General features: G+C 36.3%; 1 protein-coding gene across 1 annotated transcript; it reads right to left on the minus strand.

Moving 5' to 3' along the window:
* Positions 1-1,457: 1,457 nt before the first annotated feature.
* On the minus strand, positions 1,458-9,930 carry LOC141812746 (uncharacterized). Its single transcript, XM_074700745.1, has 8 exons — positions 9,579-9,930; positions 9,381-9,547; positions 9,199-9,288; positions 9,041-9,116; positions 8,831-8,969; positions 2,139-2,209; positions 1,530-1,717; positions 1,458-1,475 (listed from the first exon to the last, which is right to left on the minus strand). Exons 1-8 carry the CDS (start codon positions 9,928-9,930, stop codon positions 1,458-1,460), a joined length of 1,101 nt encoding a protein of 366 aa, XP_074556846.1.
* Positions 9,931-14,756: the final 4,826 nt, after the last annotated feature.

The following is a 14,756-nucleotide window of genomic DNA, read 5'->3' on the forward strand; positions in this document are numbered from 1 at the left end:
ATTTTAGATTTGATCATCCTACCTAGGATATCAAATAATAGTCATATATCCTTAATTTTAAAATTTGAAATAATGCATGTAAATGAATATGACATACATCAAATGTACAACTTTTCAAAAGAAAAATCTATCATAACTTAAATGACTCATGTATGATATGACATAGCAATACCAATTCATATTATCATTACAAGATAAATGTATGAAATGATGTCATGGCATGTGATAGACACACAATTATGGTAATTATGGCTCATAAGAAAATACTTAGATTTTCATCAAAGTGCCATCAACTAATAACCATGTCAAATCCATGATTTGACATAGTCGGTCATATCTCCCTCAAATATGTCAAAATCTCAAACTTGACACACTTTATGATTCTATCTTATTTGTATCAATTTTGATCAATCTCAAGAATTCGGTTCTTATCGGCACTCTACAAATCCTAAAGATAATATTTAAATCTTTATTCTCAAGATATTATAATATCTTGAAAATGTCCTAAAATATTAACTTCACTATGGTTGGATTAACTATCCTTCCAATTAGGATTGACACACTCTATACTCATCTAGTGTGAAGAGATCACACTCTTAGGAACTCAATATCTATTGGAGCTCCTTGGTTGTCCTAGGTATTCACTAGGAATAACTTTCCTAGACACCTTCCTAATGACTTTTCTAGATTTTTTAGAAGCCTTAATCATGATAGTCTTCTCAAGGTCAACACTAGGGATAGCCTCCCTTATAATCTTGACTTGACTCCTAGACTAAGATTAGTTCCATAATTATATGGAATATTAGGATATGAGGGCACATTGTCCCAAGACTTAGGTTTGTATTCTAAACCTTTCTTAACCTTGGATGATTTCTTGACCATATAATCCTAGAATTTTCTTTGTTGACCATTTAACATCATTTGTCATTTTCTTAGGATCTTTTCTAACTTATCAAGTCTTAACCTCAATACTTGATTTTCTTTCTCCAAATTATTAAATCTTGACTTTTCATGATTTTCTTGGATATTTTTTTTCGAGGCATGTGTCTAATTTTCTTAAGATTGTTGCCTAGATTGTTCTTATTCTTAGATTGGGTAGGTCTACCATGAAATATCCTAAAATTATCTTTAGGCCTATCATATTTCTTATTTTCATGATAATTGGCACCAAGATGATAAAATATATTTCTAACATGCTCATCATGATATAAAGCAATAGCATTATGAAATAATACCTTAGACTTTACCTTAGAAGCTCCTCCTAGGTTTCCTCCTTTGACTTTGTTTTGATGTCTCCTCCCTTGGACATTGATTCTGATATAATGTCCTCTTTGGTTGCATGTGAAGCACACAATGTGCTCCTTACCTTTTTGCACCAAGGGTTCAATTTTCTTTGGCTTCTCTTTGTCTTAGGTGTCATTTGAGTCTTCTTCTTGATTAATTGTGGACACTTACTCCTATAGTGCCATTTGTTCCTACACTCAAAAGAATATTAAATGATTTTATTTTTATAATTGAAATTGATATACCTTCACAAGTTGGACTCTCTTGACTTGTTGAGGTGGCACCCTCTTCCTCCTCATTAGCTCGAGATGTGAGATGAGTTCTTCTCGTTCCAATGTGAAAGGCCTCTCCCCCTTAATCCTTGAGGTGGATGTTTCTTCATCATACTCCTCGGATGTTGAGCACCTCTCAATCTTATCCTCAATTTCTTGTTCTAATGATCCTCAATCGGTCTTTAACAACACTCAAAAGACATCGGTTTTATGGCAAAACCGATGTCTTTTACTTTTTAACAACGATTTTAACAAAAAATGTCTTTGAGACATCGGTTAGAGCCTACGACAACGATTTTTGGAGGCTACAACAACGGTTTTAAAAACCGATGTCTATGTGCGCTTTCAACAACGGTTTTTGAAGACTACGACAACGGTTTAAAAACCGTTGTCTGTTTGCGCTTTCAACAACGGTTTTGGAAGCTATAACAACATTTTAAAACCGATGTCTATTTGCGCTTTCAACAACGGTTTTGGAAGCTATAACAACAATTTAAAACCGTTGTATATTTTCGTTGTCTTTGAGAGGTTGATTGGAGACTACGACAACAGTTTTTTGAGGATACAACAACGGTTTTAAACCGTTATCTATGTGCGCTTTTAACAACGGTTTTTGAAGACTACGACAACGGTTTGAAAACCGTTGTCGATTTGTGATTTCAACAACGGTTTTTGAAGTTATAACAACAATTTAAAACCGGTGTCTATTTGCGCTTTCAACAACGGTTTTTAAAGTTATAATAACAATTTAAAACCGTTGTATATTTAGATTTTATCTTTCCCTCTCTCCCTTTCTTCCTATTACCTACGCTTCAACACTTCACCCGGCCGCGACTTAACCCCTTGTAAACCCTAGACGCGTCTTCAACCACACCGCCACCGCCGCGTCTTCAAGGAGACCGCCACCTACGCGTTCCCCCTCAACTCCCACAGAAGACCTTCGTCTCCACTTCCTCCCCTTCTCAATCGACAGACACCGCCCTTTGTATTAATTTTTTTGCTAAGTTATCCCTTTTATATCTTTGACTCTATTTTATCAATTTATTTTAATTATTACTATCACTATTAGAAAATGATATTTTTTTTAATGATATATAATTTAAAATATCATTATAAATAATATTTAACGATATCTATTAAAAAAGATTATATTTTTAATTAAAATATTATATAAAATTATTTATAATGATAAATCTTATTTTCTTTATACCCTATTTCCTTAATCTAAACCCTATTCTACCGCTCCTCTTCGGCGCTACCGCTCCTCTTCGCTATTCTCTAACCCGATTCTAAACCCTCATTCGCCATTCGCCGCTCACTCCCTTCGGTGTTCGCCGCTACCGCTCCTCTTCGCTATTCTCTAACCCGAAAACCATCATTCGCCGTTCGCCGTTCGCCGCTCTCCACTACCTTCGGTGTTCGCCGCTACCGCTCCTCTTCGCCTATTCACCCGATTCTCTAAACCCTCATTCGCCGTTCACCGTTCTCCACTCCGTTCGGTGTTCGCCTGCCGCTCTCCACTTCCGTTCGGTGTTCGCCGCTCTCCACGACGCTGCCTGATGAGCTAGGGTTTTATGCATAAATACTCAGTGGGTACTAGATAGAAGTGCACAACATAAAAATATAAACATGGATATTAAAGGTATATAATCTCAATATGATACTTAAGGAATAAGGTCAACATACTACGTATAACAAACATGTATCATACAATACGAGAATAATGTATGCCATGTCACACAAATGCAACAATAATATAACAACAAGTACACAACCACAATCATATAACAATAAGTGCAACATGCATAATCATATAACAACAAGTGCAATAACCATAAATGCAGTAAATAACTACCAACAAATGCATATACATATGTTATGCATAGTCACTGTCTGCACTTGCCACCCCCAGTCACCCACCCAGTGCAGTGAACTGGGGCACTAAACAAGACAACTATATACCCTCCAACAACAGACCACTACACGTGAGTGGGGAGCGAGGAAAATATCACTATTTGCACTCAACATCCCCCAGACACCCACACTGTGCAGTGAACTGGGGTGTACGACAGGAATCACTCGCTCCAACACAGACCAACTACACGCAAGGGGAAGGGACTATATTCCAGGAGAGCTATCTAGCTAGTCTTGGTCGTACCCACATAGGTAGTGCGTCGCACCCAAACAGGCAGTGCGATAATGCTCTCACCCACACAGGCAGTGAGAGCTAACAACAACAACATGTTATGATGCTATGATGCACAGTTTAACAGATAACTACTACATCTACTAAGATATGCTCCACATCAATCAACCAAGTTATTATAGATCAACAATAAATAAGGCGACTGTATTGATAACAACAAGATCATATTAAAGTCAACAATAAGTATCAAACAATGAATGTAATAAGGGTAACAACAAGATAATTAACAATGGATAATAAATCATGCACTACAAATAAGACCTGTGTTGACCAAGCACAAGAGTACCCACCTGATATGATGAATCACCGAAATAAGAACCTCTCCGTATAACAGGATCTACAACTCAAGGTCCTACAATTTAAAATAAACAATACTCACTAACTACAATTATCAATTTAATTCTATTGATAACAATTATGATATATTAAATCGTTATCAACCCCGCTTAACCTATCTTAATCCAACTTACCTAACCAAAATACAATTAACACAACTCAACTAAATCCATGTAACACCACTAAATCGGATCAAAAGTTAACCTAACCCAATAACAACTAGCTTTAACCAGATTTAACCTAACCTAATCAATTTACACAATTATACTCATTCTCTAATTAAACACAAGTTAGTCTCATTTACAAACTTCAACCGAATCTAAATCATCCTAAAAACAAAACCACTATCAGCTAGAAATATTACTTAATTTCAATCTAAACCACTAGCATCAAACTAGAACCGAATCAATCCAATGGTTCTACCAATTTACAACAACAAACAAATCTTAAATTAATCCAAAACAACTAGTCTCCTCTGAAATCCAATAGTAAGCTAATCAATAGATTCAATCAACCATAGAACCAAATCCAACCAATTTAAACACCCACGAACAGATCACCATCCTCAACGAAGCGATCCAACAGAAACCAACTAATAGCATTCAGAAAATTTCAGGACACTCAACATCCCAAACATGAAGATAAAACCTAGAAATCAACCAACAATACTGAAACAAAGGCAAAACCCACTCACCTCACAAGACAGCTAATCCACCGGCATCCACACGACTACGAACAACCCAACAAAACTGAACCAACAAATCCCAAATCCCACACGAATTCAAAAACCAATCCCAAACAATTCACAAAACCGATTAATCCTATAGAATCGTAAATCACATAAGATCACGATGACAAAATCTAACCAGCTTGTCCGTTAGCTTATCGGCGAAGGAGGCGACGGGCGAACCCTACTTCTCAAGCGGACGGCTTGAGGGAGAAGGGAGGTGGTGTTGGTCGACAAGGGACGACAGCTACGGCGAAGGATTGCGGCGGTGATCGTGCAGAGGAGCGATCGCGAGCAGGCCCGCAGGGGGGGGGGGGAGCGTGGTGCGGGCAAACAGGGGAGTGGCTAGTCACGATTCCCATTTTAAAGAGGGGCTACAATGATTTTTAAATCAGGATTAGGATTTGGGCTAATTACTGGTCATGCTTGATTAGAGGAAGAAAAGGTGCGCGGCTAAACTAGCTTATAACCTAAGGAACTGAATCAAACCCGGACTGGGCGTAACTGTAGCGAACCGAGTTCAAACTTGGTTGGCTTGGTTTGATAACCAAACGATCTCTGATTTGACCTAAACTAGTTTTGTTCAATTCATCTTCGCAAGACGAATCTTCTCACCTCTTTTATTTTATCAAAACCTCTTCCATCACGAACCAAACTAAGTTGATTCAATTTGGTTCAAAAACTGACTCGTTTAGTTCACTAACCAAACAATCTCTTATTTAACCCAAATCGGTTTCGTTCATTTCGTCTTCGCAAGACGAGTTCTATTCTCCCCCACTAGCAAAATTTCTTGTATCTAACAGAAGTAGTATCCCACTTGACGTATCTAGTTAGGTGAAACTAATTGAAGCTAACTCACTTAATCCTAAACTAGTTAGATCAGAGTTTTATATTAAAATTACTCAAGTATTAGAATCTTATAATAGCTTTATCTTAGAAAGTGATCGTTATTCCAATTAAAAAAAATCTCTATGCTTCGACACAACCTAAAAGCTAATTTAGGAAAGTTTCATTTGACTAATCCAAAGGTAAACTTGAATCTAACTTAAGGTTAAACTTTTCTTTCAATCATCATTAATTACTCAAAATAAAATTTAGCATCTCACAAAACTCATAATGCTACCATGTATTCAAAACTTAGAATGGGTGAGATGTAAATTAGAATCAATGAATTACACATAACTTCTATTATATTAAATAAATTTTATGAATAAGGTGTTAGTGCAGGCAACACTGATAATCAAATTTGTATTTTGATGTCTTACAAAGGATTTAAAGTTAGACACTATGTGCAAGTCACTTAATATGGAAAGTCATATTGGGTCAGGAAGATCGGGCATTAGACATCGAAAGCCCTAGTAGGTCAAGAAGACCAGACACTAGGCAAAGAAGTCTTAGTAGATCAGAAGTACCAGATATTAAGTAAAAGACCAGATGAGCTGATCTGATAGAGTACTTGATGGGTCAACTAGACCCGACATCAAATAAAGAAAGACTTAGTCAGTCAATTGGGCACTAAGCAGAAGAAGTCCTAACAGATTAGTTGGGATAGATATTTGGCAAGTGAGTTAAGGTAAGTCTTTCCATTTTGGAAGACGGTAAAGACGTGTCGTAGTTGTGACAACCTTAGGCATTGATCTGACTGAAGAAATCAATGGAGGTTTCTAAGTCGAGATCAGATAGTCTAAATTGTTAGCTAATTCATGCATAACTAAACTATTCTAAATCTATTTTACAGGATTACTATTATATTGTGCTAATTTTGTTTTGTAGATAAAATAAAGTTCTCTGAAATTTAAGGGTTCGATCGATAGAACAAGATGGTTCAGTCGATCGATCCGCAGATAGGTACATATCTGATCGAATCCAGCAAAGAAGGAAACAAATGCCCAATCGACTAATCGGGAGGATCAGTCGATCGAACATCTATGGAATGTACATATTGGATGAGATAGAATCGAGCAGTAAAGGAAATTCAGGAGATTAGTCGTCTAATTAGGTAGATCAGTCGACTAGACACAAGGAAAGATCTGATCGCCTAGAAGGATCGGAGCATATACGAAAGATAAGGGTCCAGTCGCTTGGTAGAAGGATCAGTCGACTAAACAGTTTTCAGTCGATTAGATGAAGGCTATAAAAGAAACCTTGATATCCAAGGCTCAGTATCAATTCTTAACTCCTCTTACACTACGCCTTAATTTGTTTCGTTGTTCAAGCAAGATTTGCACATCTACTACGCCAAAACAACCTCCATCACCCTATATCTATTATCTCGTTGTCGATAAATTAATTAATGCATTTCATTTTATTAGGATATTAATAGGGTTGTTATTATCTCCTAAGTCTTGTAATGATTACTCTCCTTACTGAAAGTTTTCGTAAGGAGGTTTTCAGTGGATTGCCCAATCGAAAACTATCCAAAGGATGATGGGCATTGGAGTACCAGTCGTTGGATTGTGAACCAAGTAACTGTCTGAGTTCTCTTTTCATTTTATATTTTTTGTTGCGTATCTATTTGTTTTCATAAAAGAAAAGATAAGTTTTAAAGTGAGCGATATTCACTCCCCCCCTCTGTCATGCTTTTTGGTCCTACAATTGGTATCAAAGTTTGGGCACTTTAATTTGATTTTACAACCCTCAAGCATTTTCAAAATTTTATTCTTTTCTTATTAAATTTTATTTTTATTGCATCGCTTCTCAAGATCCAAAAAATTTTGGAATTTTTTTAAAATCTATCTTTGCAAGAATATGCCTCAACAAGAAGGATATAGTATTGCTTGTCCACCTATGTTCAACGACGACGCTTTTAGATGATGGAAAAGACGCATGGAGACCTATATATCTCAAGATCGAGATAGATATATGGCTCATCATAAAGAAAGGGTTCAATCTTCTAATTGACAAATCCGGAGATCCCTTTGAAATGGATAAGTGGACCTCCAACACAAAGGAAGGAGCCCAAATTCATGCTCTAATCACATACACTCTCCAATGTGGATTGGCGAATGAAGAATTCAATCGAGTCAGATCTTTCAACAATGCTAAAGAATTATGGGAAAATTTGATCAACTCCACGAGGGAATCGACGCTTCGAAGATAACAAAAAACAATCTAAATTTAAATAAATTATTTAACAATAAAATGTAGGACAATGAATCATCCTAAGAGGAGTCAGACACAGAGGAACAAAACCAAACTAACTTCATAACTCTAATGGAAAATGAAAAAAGCATGTTTACTATGTAAATAAACAATATCAAATCTGTGAACCGGGGGAAGGAAAAATAAAATTGTATTTTTTATTTAGGGGGAGTATGTCTCTATATTTTTGTTTGTTAAATTACTTGTTTGTTTTTTAAATGTCATGCTTAGTTTATGTTTAACATAGAATGCAGTTGTCCACTTAATTTATATTGTAGATAACATGGTGTGTGGTGCCACACAGAAGATCATGTTATCGGTTTCTTATAAATTATAAATAGTAGCTCACAACCAAGATGGATAGGGACAAACCATTGGAGTGGTTGTAGTGTAATTGGTATTAGTTTATCTTGACTATTAAATTACACTAGTACACTTTGTGTGTATTGAGCAGGACCGTATGAGGTCATTCGATTTATACTGACTATATAATCGAACTAGACCTCAGTTATTATGGATGTGCATGCTCTTAATTCCGATATAATAACAAGCACATATACTTAGTATGTATTTCTTAAATTCATCAAAGGGTGAGATTTATTCGTTAAATCAAGAGGCCCGATGAGTTGGGAGATAATGCTATGTATATGGTGTGTTGTTGATTATAGAAGGAAACTGTGTCCTAATATTTAGGTTGATGATGTCCCCTTGAGGAGCTCATAAGGATTATCATGTAAATTCAGCAGGTGGACTTAGTTCCGCATGATAATAAGGTTGAGTGGTACTACTCTTAGATTCAGAAGTTAATTAATTGAGTTATCAGTAATTCAAGTAATTGACAGACATATGATAAGAAGATCACATACTCGTTCCGCAATGCTATGAGGATCAGTTGCCTGACCGCGCCTTGCTCTTGCGCGTGGCTTCATCGCTACACTGCAACCATTGGTAGTAGTATTGATTTGTTGAGATTGAGAACCAGAAATCTGATATAGCGTGACAACAGGGAGATTAGTAATGAAAAAGCAAACAGGGAAAACATAAAGAAATAGAACAAAGGGCGCAACAATACCATTCCAGTCGTCCTACTTGATGGTGTTTCTCTACTAGGAAAAGGTGATGGATACATGTTATTCATCTTATTTTCATCCTGCGGTTTTTTTTTTTATTTACAATTAATCAACTTAAGCTAACAAACCTAATAGAGAGACTTTTTTTGTATGTTAGTTTACCTTTGGAGTTTGCAAAGTTTCAGCAGGCAAACTTATCTCTTCCCCGGAAGAAAAATAAGGGAAAACTGGACCCTGAAAATCTACATTATCCTGCAGCATCAGTTAGATATTATCAAAATCGACGTTAGGTAATATGAAATACTCTACAAGTTCCAAATTCCAACCATGATCTTCATACGTACTGTTGGATCTAGAAGTACAGTGGCTGCACTATCCAGATGTGTAAAATTCCCATTCTCCAAACATGTTCCGTTCAAAATATCGCCATCACATTCTGCACCTTGATATCCAATGCCATGTAAATTCTCTTGTTTCATAAAAGAAGAAACATTGGAGTACCATGTATCAGAAACCGATACGACGGATTGAGCGTCTGAAGAGGTGGGGGAAAGAGGGCAAATCCTTAAAGTCTCTCTCGATGGCACTAGAAATGGTAAGTGACTCAGGTGGCATTGCAGATTTGAATGCTGTGTTACAGTCACAAACAACAACCTCATTTACATGAGAACTTCTAATGCAAGTCCCATCATACCCATGCATATCAAAAAAATCTTCAGCGGCTGCAATTTCATTAGCATGAGATGGAGGATTCTTTCTGCCGTCTTGGTCTGCACCAACTGAATCGCCCAGCAAACTATTAATTTGGGATACAAGTATCCCACCATCCCAAGGAAGCACTGAAGTATCTGGCCATGATGGTTGTGATAGGAAGGAGCTGATGAAGTCGTCCATTACAACCTTTTAATGCCAGACCTTCACGACCTAGGTAATCACAGGATGCATAGAAAAAAAAAACTTAGGTAATCACAACCTAAGCCATGGAATCGAGCACCAGGGAAGAGAAGAAAACAATCGAACAAGATCAAAACTTTATGGAACAAGAATAGTTCAGGGCTCGGGGAAAACTAACCTAGTGGCGTCGGATATTCTCCGGCGATGGCATTGAAGGGGCAGTGAACGTGTACGGCGATGGCTGTGGAAGAGGAGGAAAAGGGAAACAAGAAAGGAGGCGAATGCGAGAGACGGGAGAAAACTAACGCCAGCTTGCTGATTAAAAAGGATGAATACATTTATTAAGAACCCTCATGTTTGTATTATTTCAAAAAAGGCCGTAGCATTTTTTTTAATGTAAAGAGAGAGGAAAATGATAGAATTTTTGAAAGCTTATCACCAGATTCATTAAGCAATCACAAATGTCATAATTCTACGTAGAAGTCAATAAATAGGTGCTAAAATTGAGCTAATGTAATTCTAATAGAGTAACAATTATCAATAAATATAGCGATTATTATTAAGTAATCTAATAAAATGTTTTCCATGAAGTAAAAAGACACCAAAAAATTAATAACTTAATCAGTCCAATCTTTTGAGGTATGCTTTCTATTAGTGGCATGTAGCTTGGTCTCATGGATTAACTGCGATCCCTTAACTCAGGGGGCATTCTAAGAAATTAGATAAACAATGGCGTGAATAGAAAATTTCCTGCGTATAATCTTTATTTTTAAAACTAATTAATTGTAATCCCAACGGTGGTTCGATGGAGATTAGGCAGTTGACTGAGTTTTAAGTTTTAATAATTTGAGTTAAACTAATTAGTAATTATGAGGATAATTAGTAATTATTAGGCTAATCCAGCTTGACCACGTCTCTCGTTTCTAAGAGCATTTGCAATGTTTACGCTGTTATAACACTAAAAATATAATAAAAAATTGTATGTGGTGGGCCATCACATTAAAAAAAACAAAAAAAAAAATGCTAACTGGGCCACCACACGGCACATGAACACGTTCATAACATTGAACGCGTTCGTGTGCCATGTCATTTTTTCTCTCTCTTGAGATGTTATTAACGCTCTTTAACAGCGCGTTGCGGATGCTTTAAATCGTGCAAAAAGTTATGGGTTGTTAGTAGTTAATTAGTGGCAGCGAATTGGAAGGGAACTGTGATAAGCTTAGCAAATTATGCGGAAATTTAGGGCTCAACTAAAAAGTAACTCAAGAATGGCTTTGAACTTTTATCAGTCACTCTAGATTGTGCGATTGTATACGGTCTTCATGCTATTTGTGAGTGAAAGACCTCTTCATTGTTGGAATAAACCAAATTCCAAGAGGCAAATTACAAATTGAATGCCTCTTCTCTTCTACAAGAAGTCAAATTCAAATTTACCTCAAGCACCTCTTCATGGATTCATGTACCTTTTCATAAATTCATGCATTAATGCCTTGTTATTTTCATGTCATCCAAAACCCTATAAATATGGATGAAATGTGAGAGTTGTGATGGGTGGTCGAGTTGTAGCAACAAGAAGTTCAATACAAGAAAATCCTATTTGCTTCATTAGTCTTCTCCTTTGTCCTCGAATTGCTTAGTCCCTTCCTTTTACTCCTTCAATCTGGTATCAGAGCCATGGCCAACAATCTTGTTTCTCTCGTACCTCGATTATATTCAATGGTGAAAAGTTTGATTATTGGAGCACTCTCATGAAGTTATTGTTGGTGCAGTTTGCACTAACGATCAAACTCAGGTTTTGATATATGACAAAGTGGTTAAAGTTAGGTTATTATTTCTGACCTCTTTACTAAGTGTGCAGGGTCGAAAGACTTAGAACCAGACACTAGGCTGAAGTCCAAGGTGGTTGAGCCCTGGCAGGAAGTCCAGTTGGGTTCGCGGAGCCTGACAACTGGCCGAAGACCAAGTTGATTGAGACTTGCCAGAAAGACCAGGGTGGTTGAGCCTTGGTAGGAAGTCCTGGTGGGTTAAGAAGTCAAGTAGAGTTGCACAAGGTAAGTGAGGTAACACTACTAGAAAAAAGTTAATAGACAACGCGGAAAACGCGTTGTCTTTGTGGGTGCAAAAGCGTTGTAAGAGGCCCTGTTGTAAAAGGGTCCCTCAACGACAACGCTTTTGAAGCGTTGTCTTTGTTAACATCGACAACATCTTCACAACGCAGAAAAAGCGTTGTAAATATTACAACGTTTTTTGCGACGCTTTAAAAACGTTGTTTTTAATAGGTATGACAACACATTTTGCAACGGTTAAAAAGCGTTGTAATTTTGTTACAAATTGCTTGGGTATTACAACGTTTTTAAAAGCATTGTCTTTTGATTTTTTTTAGCAGTAAATAAGAAATAATATATTTTGTAAATACAAAATTACCTACAAAATTTACTAAATGACTTCCATATAAAAAACATTATCTATTATATTTACACCAAATCATTGTTACAGCAAGTTCATAACACATGTCCATAACATACAACTTATACAAAAGTTATAACTGACCCGACATTACATAGGACCAAAACTAGTTGACCTACTGTTGCATAACTCAACCTATCAGCTAACACACTAGCCTTCTAAGAAAATTTTGCTCAGAAGCTAGAGTCTTCTGCTTCGTCTCAGGAAATTGGCAAGTCAGTGTTCTCTACCTCGGTCAACTTCTTCCTTTTCTTCTTTCTCTTCTCTCCCTCATCCTTGGCCTGGTCTGAAAGAGCCTCATCTGCTGATTTCTCAGTGGGAGTTGGCTCTGTTTCCTCGCGCTTCCTCTTCTTTGGAGTGTTGCTTCCTGTTCATTAGCAGGCTTCGTTGGCGTAGGGTCGGTTGCTTGACTGAGGACAAGATCAGTTGAGGAATTGTATGTCTACATTGAGAAAAAAAGCCAGATACGAAAATCCTCAAATAAATATATGACTAAACACAAAAAACCAATTAGCTAATTCTAAGAAATCACAATTTCTGACACGTATTTGTCTATTATATAGCAAGTAGCAACCTTATCAAATAGAGAAGAGTATCTTAACTTTAGAACTAAGTTAATAGTTTTGTTTGATTTGTGATATAAAACTGACAGAAGAGTTTGGTACAGTGGTAACAAAGAAACTAATTACCAGGTCACCAACAATCATTGCACCACTCATAATCCCATATGAAGATAAGATCATTGCTGCTGATAAAGCTGTGCTAAATATGAGATTTTGGCCAAAGTTCAAAAAAGCTAGGCTAGATTATGTTTTTAATGCAGCATCCTCTTATCCTGTAGAGCACATATATCAAACAAATTAGCTTCCATATAAATCAAATTAAAAAGGTACAGAAGATTATAAATTAAAATATTGTGAAAACTGAAGGATTAAGCTATAGGAAAAAAAACAAACTACAATAACAGGAAATACAACATTTTCAAATGTCAATCATGAACAAAATAATAGTTAATCCATAAAATTGTATGACTGTAGAAGGATATTTTCCACAACTGACAAAATTTCTACTGATTTGCACGCAAACCACATCAATATCAAAGACATTATACTTTGATTGCTTTTCAAAATGCACCATATGATTAGCATAATAGATTGACGAACACGCCACCCTAAAAGAAAACAAACAAAAATCCATAATTCAAAATAGTTCAGTTGCTAATAAGATAAACCAACTACCAGGTTACATGATTGTTCCCACTTATGCTCAAACAATTTGGAAGGAAAACCTTCATATTTCAGATGACAGTAAGGAGTATCCTTCTTGTTGATGGTAAATTACATAAGCATGATCAAAGATAAAATAATTTCACCAGAATCTAAAAGAAACTGGAAAACATACTCAAGGAAACCATTCAGATATATGCTTGCAAATGCTTAAGCACAGACCCACAGTTTATGAGTACCTCCTCATGTTGGATACCCATCAGATTTGTCATATACCTGCAGAAACTAATGAATATATGTACTCTATGAGTTGGTAAGGGACTGAACCGAAGAGAGGAGAGTAGGCCCTGCATGAAGTTAAGAATAGAGGGCAATGGCAGAGAAGGGATGATAATTAAAGAGAATGTAGAAGAAAAGAAAAGACAAGAAGAAAGAGAATAGGGAGAAACATAAGATTAAGAGAAACAAATCAAAACACAAAGGAGAGAGGATAGAAAATAAGAGGAAAAAAATATAGCTTCGACTTTGGCTCGTCTGATCATGTTGGGCAGTTCATGTAGCAGAAAACTAGTTAATAGACTCACATAAACTAAAACAGACCAGTCATCTGCATCACCATTCACCAACAACAATATGCAAATGTCTACTATTCAGAAAACATCATCTGTATCATCAGGCAAAATTACAGTGAACTTGATGAATTAGTTTACCTTGCTAAGGTGTCTATTAAGCACCAGAAAGAGAATCAGAAACCACAGCGAACAGTTTCAAAGCTTCAACAAAATTATGACTTGCTACAGGCAGATCTTTTTCATTCAATTTATCCACCAATATGGCTAATTGATTCAAATCATTAATAAAGTTTAAATGCTAATAAAGGCAAAAATCAAATTGGTTTTGTATAAAAGTACCCATTTATTTTAACTTGTCTGGAGGGCTTAATAATTACCAGAATGGCTTATGTGCCTGATTCACAGACCACTAACGTATCGGTCTCAGTTACGCCAACAAATTCACAGCCTCAATCCATACCACACATTCAATTTTTGTTAAAGAAAAAAAAAGTAAACAAAGAAACAAACTACTGCAAAACTCAGATTGTATAACTAGTATGCCAAACATGATTAAGCACTA

Source organism: Curcuma longa, chromosome 19 (genome assembly GCF_044706935.1).
Source record: "Curcuma longa cultivar G26 ecotype Majalengka, Jawa Barat chromosome 19, ITB_CL_G26_1.1, whole genome shotgun sequence".
NCBI lineage: Eukaryota > Viridiplantae > Streptophyta > Magnoliopsida > Zingiberales > Zingiberaceae > Curcuma > Curcuma longa.

What these genes read in the sequence shown, in the direction of transcription:
- LOC141812746 (XM_074700745.1), bottom strand. Translation starts at nt 9,930, where the DNA reads ATGGACGACTTCATCAGCTCCTTCCTATCACAACCATCATGGCCAGAT. An exon ending in AAACTTTGCAAACTCCAAAG is followed by an intron (nt 9,117 to 9,198) that starts GTAAACTAACAT and finishes AAAAAACCGCAG; the next exon opens with GATGAAAATAAGATGAATAA. An exon ending in AAAAGCGCACATAGATAACG is followed by an intron (nt 1,718 to 2,138) that starts GTTTAAAACCGT and finishes GAGGATCATTAG; the next exon opens with AACAAGAAATTGAGGATAAG.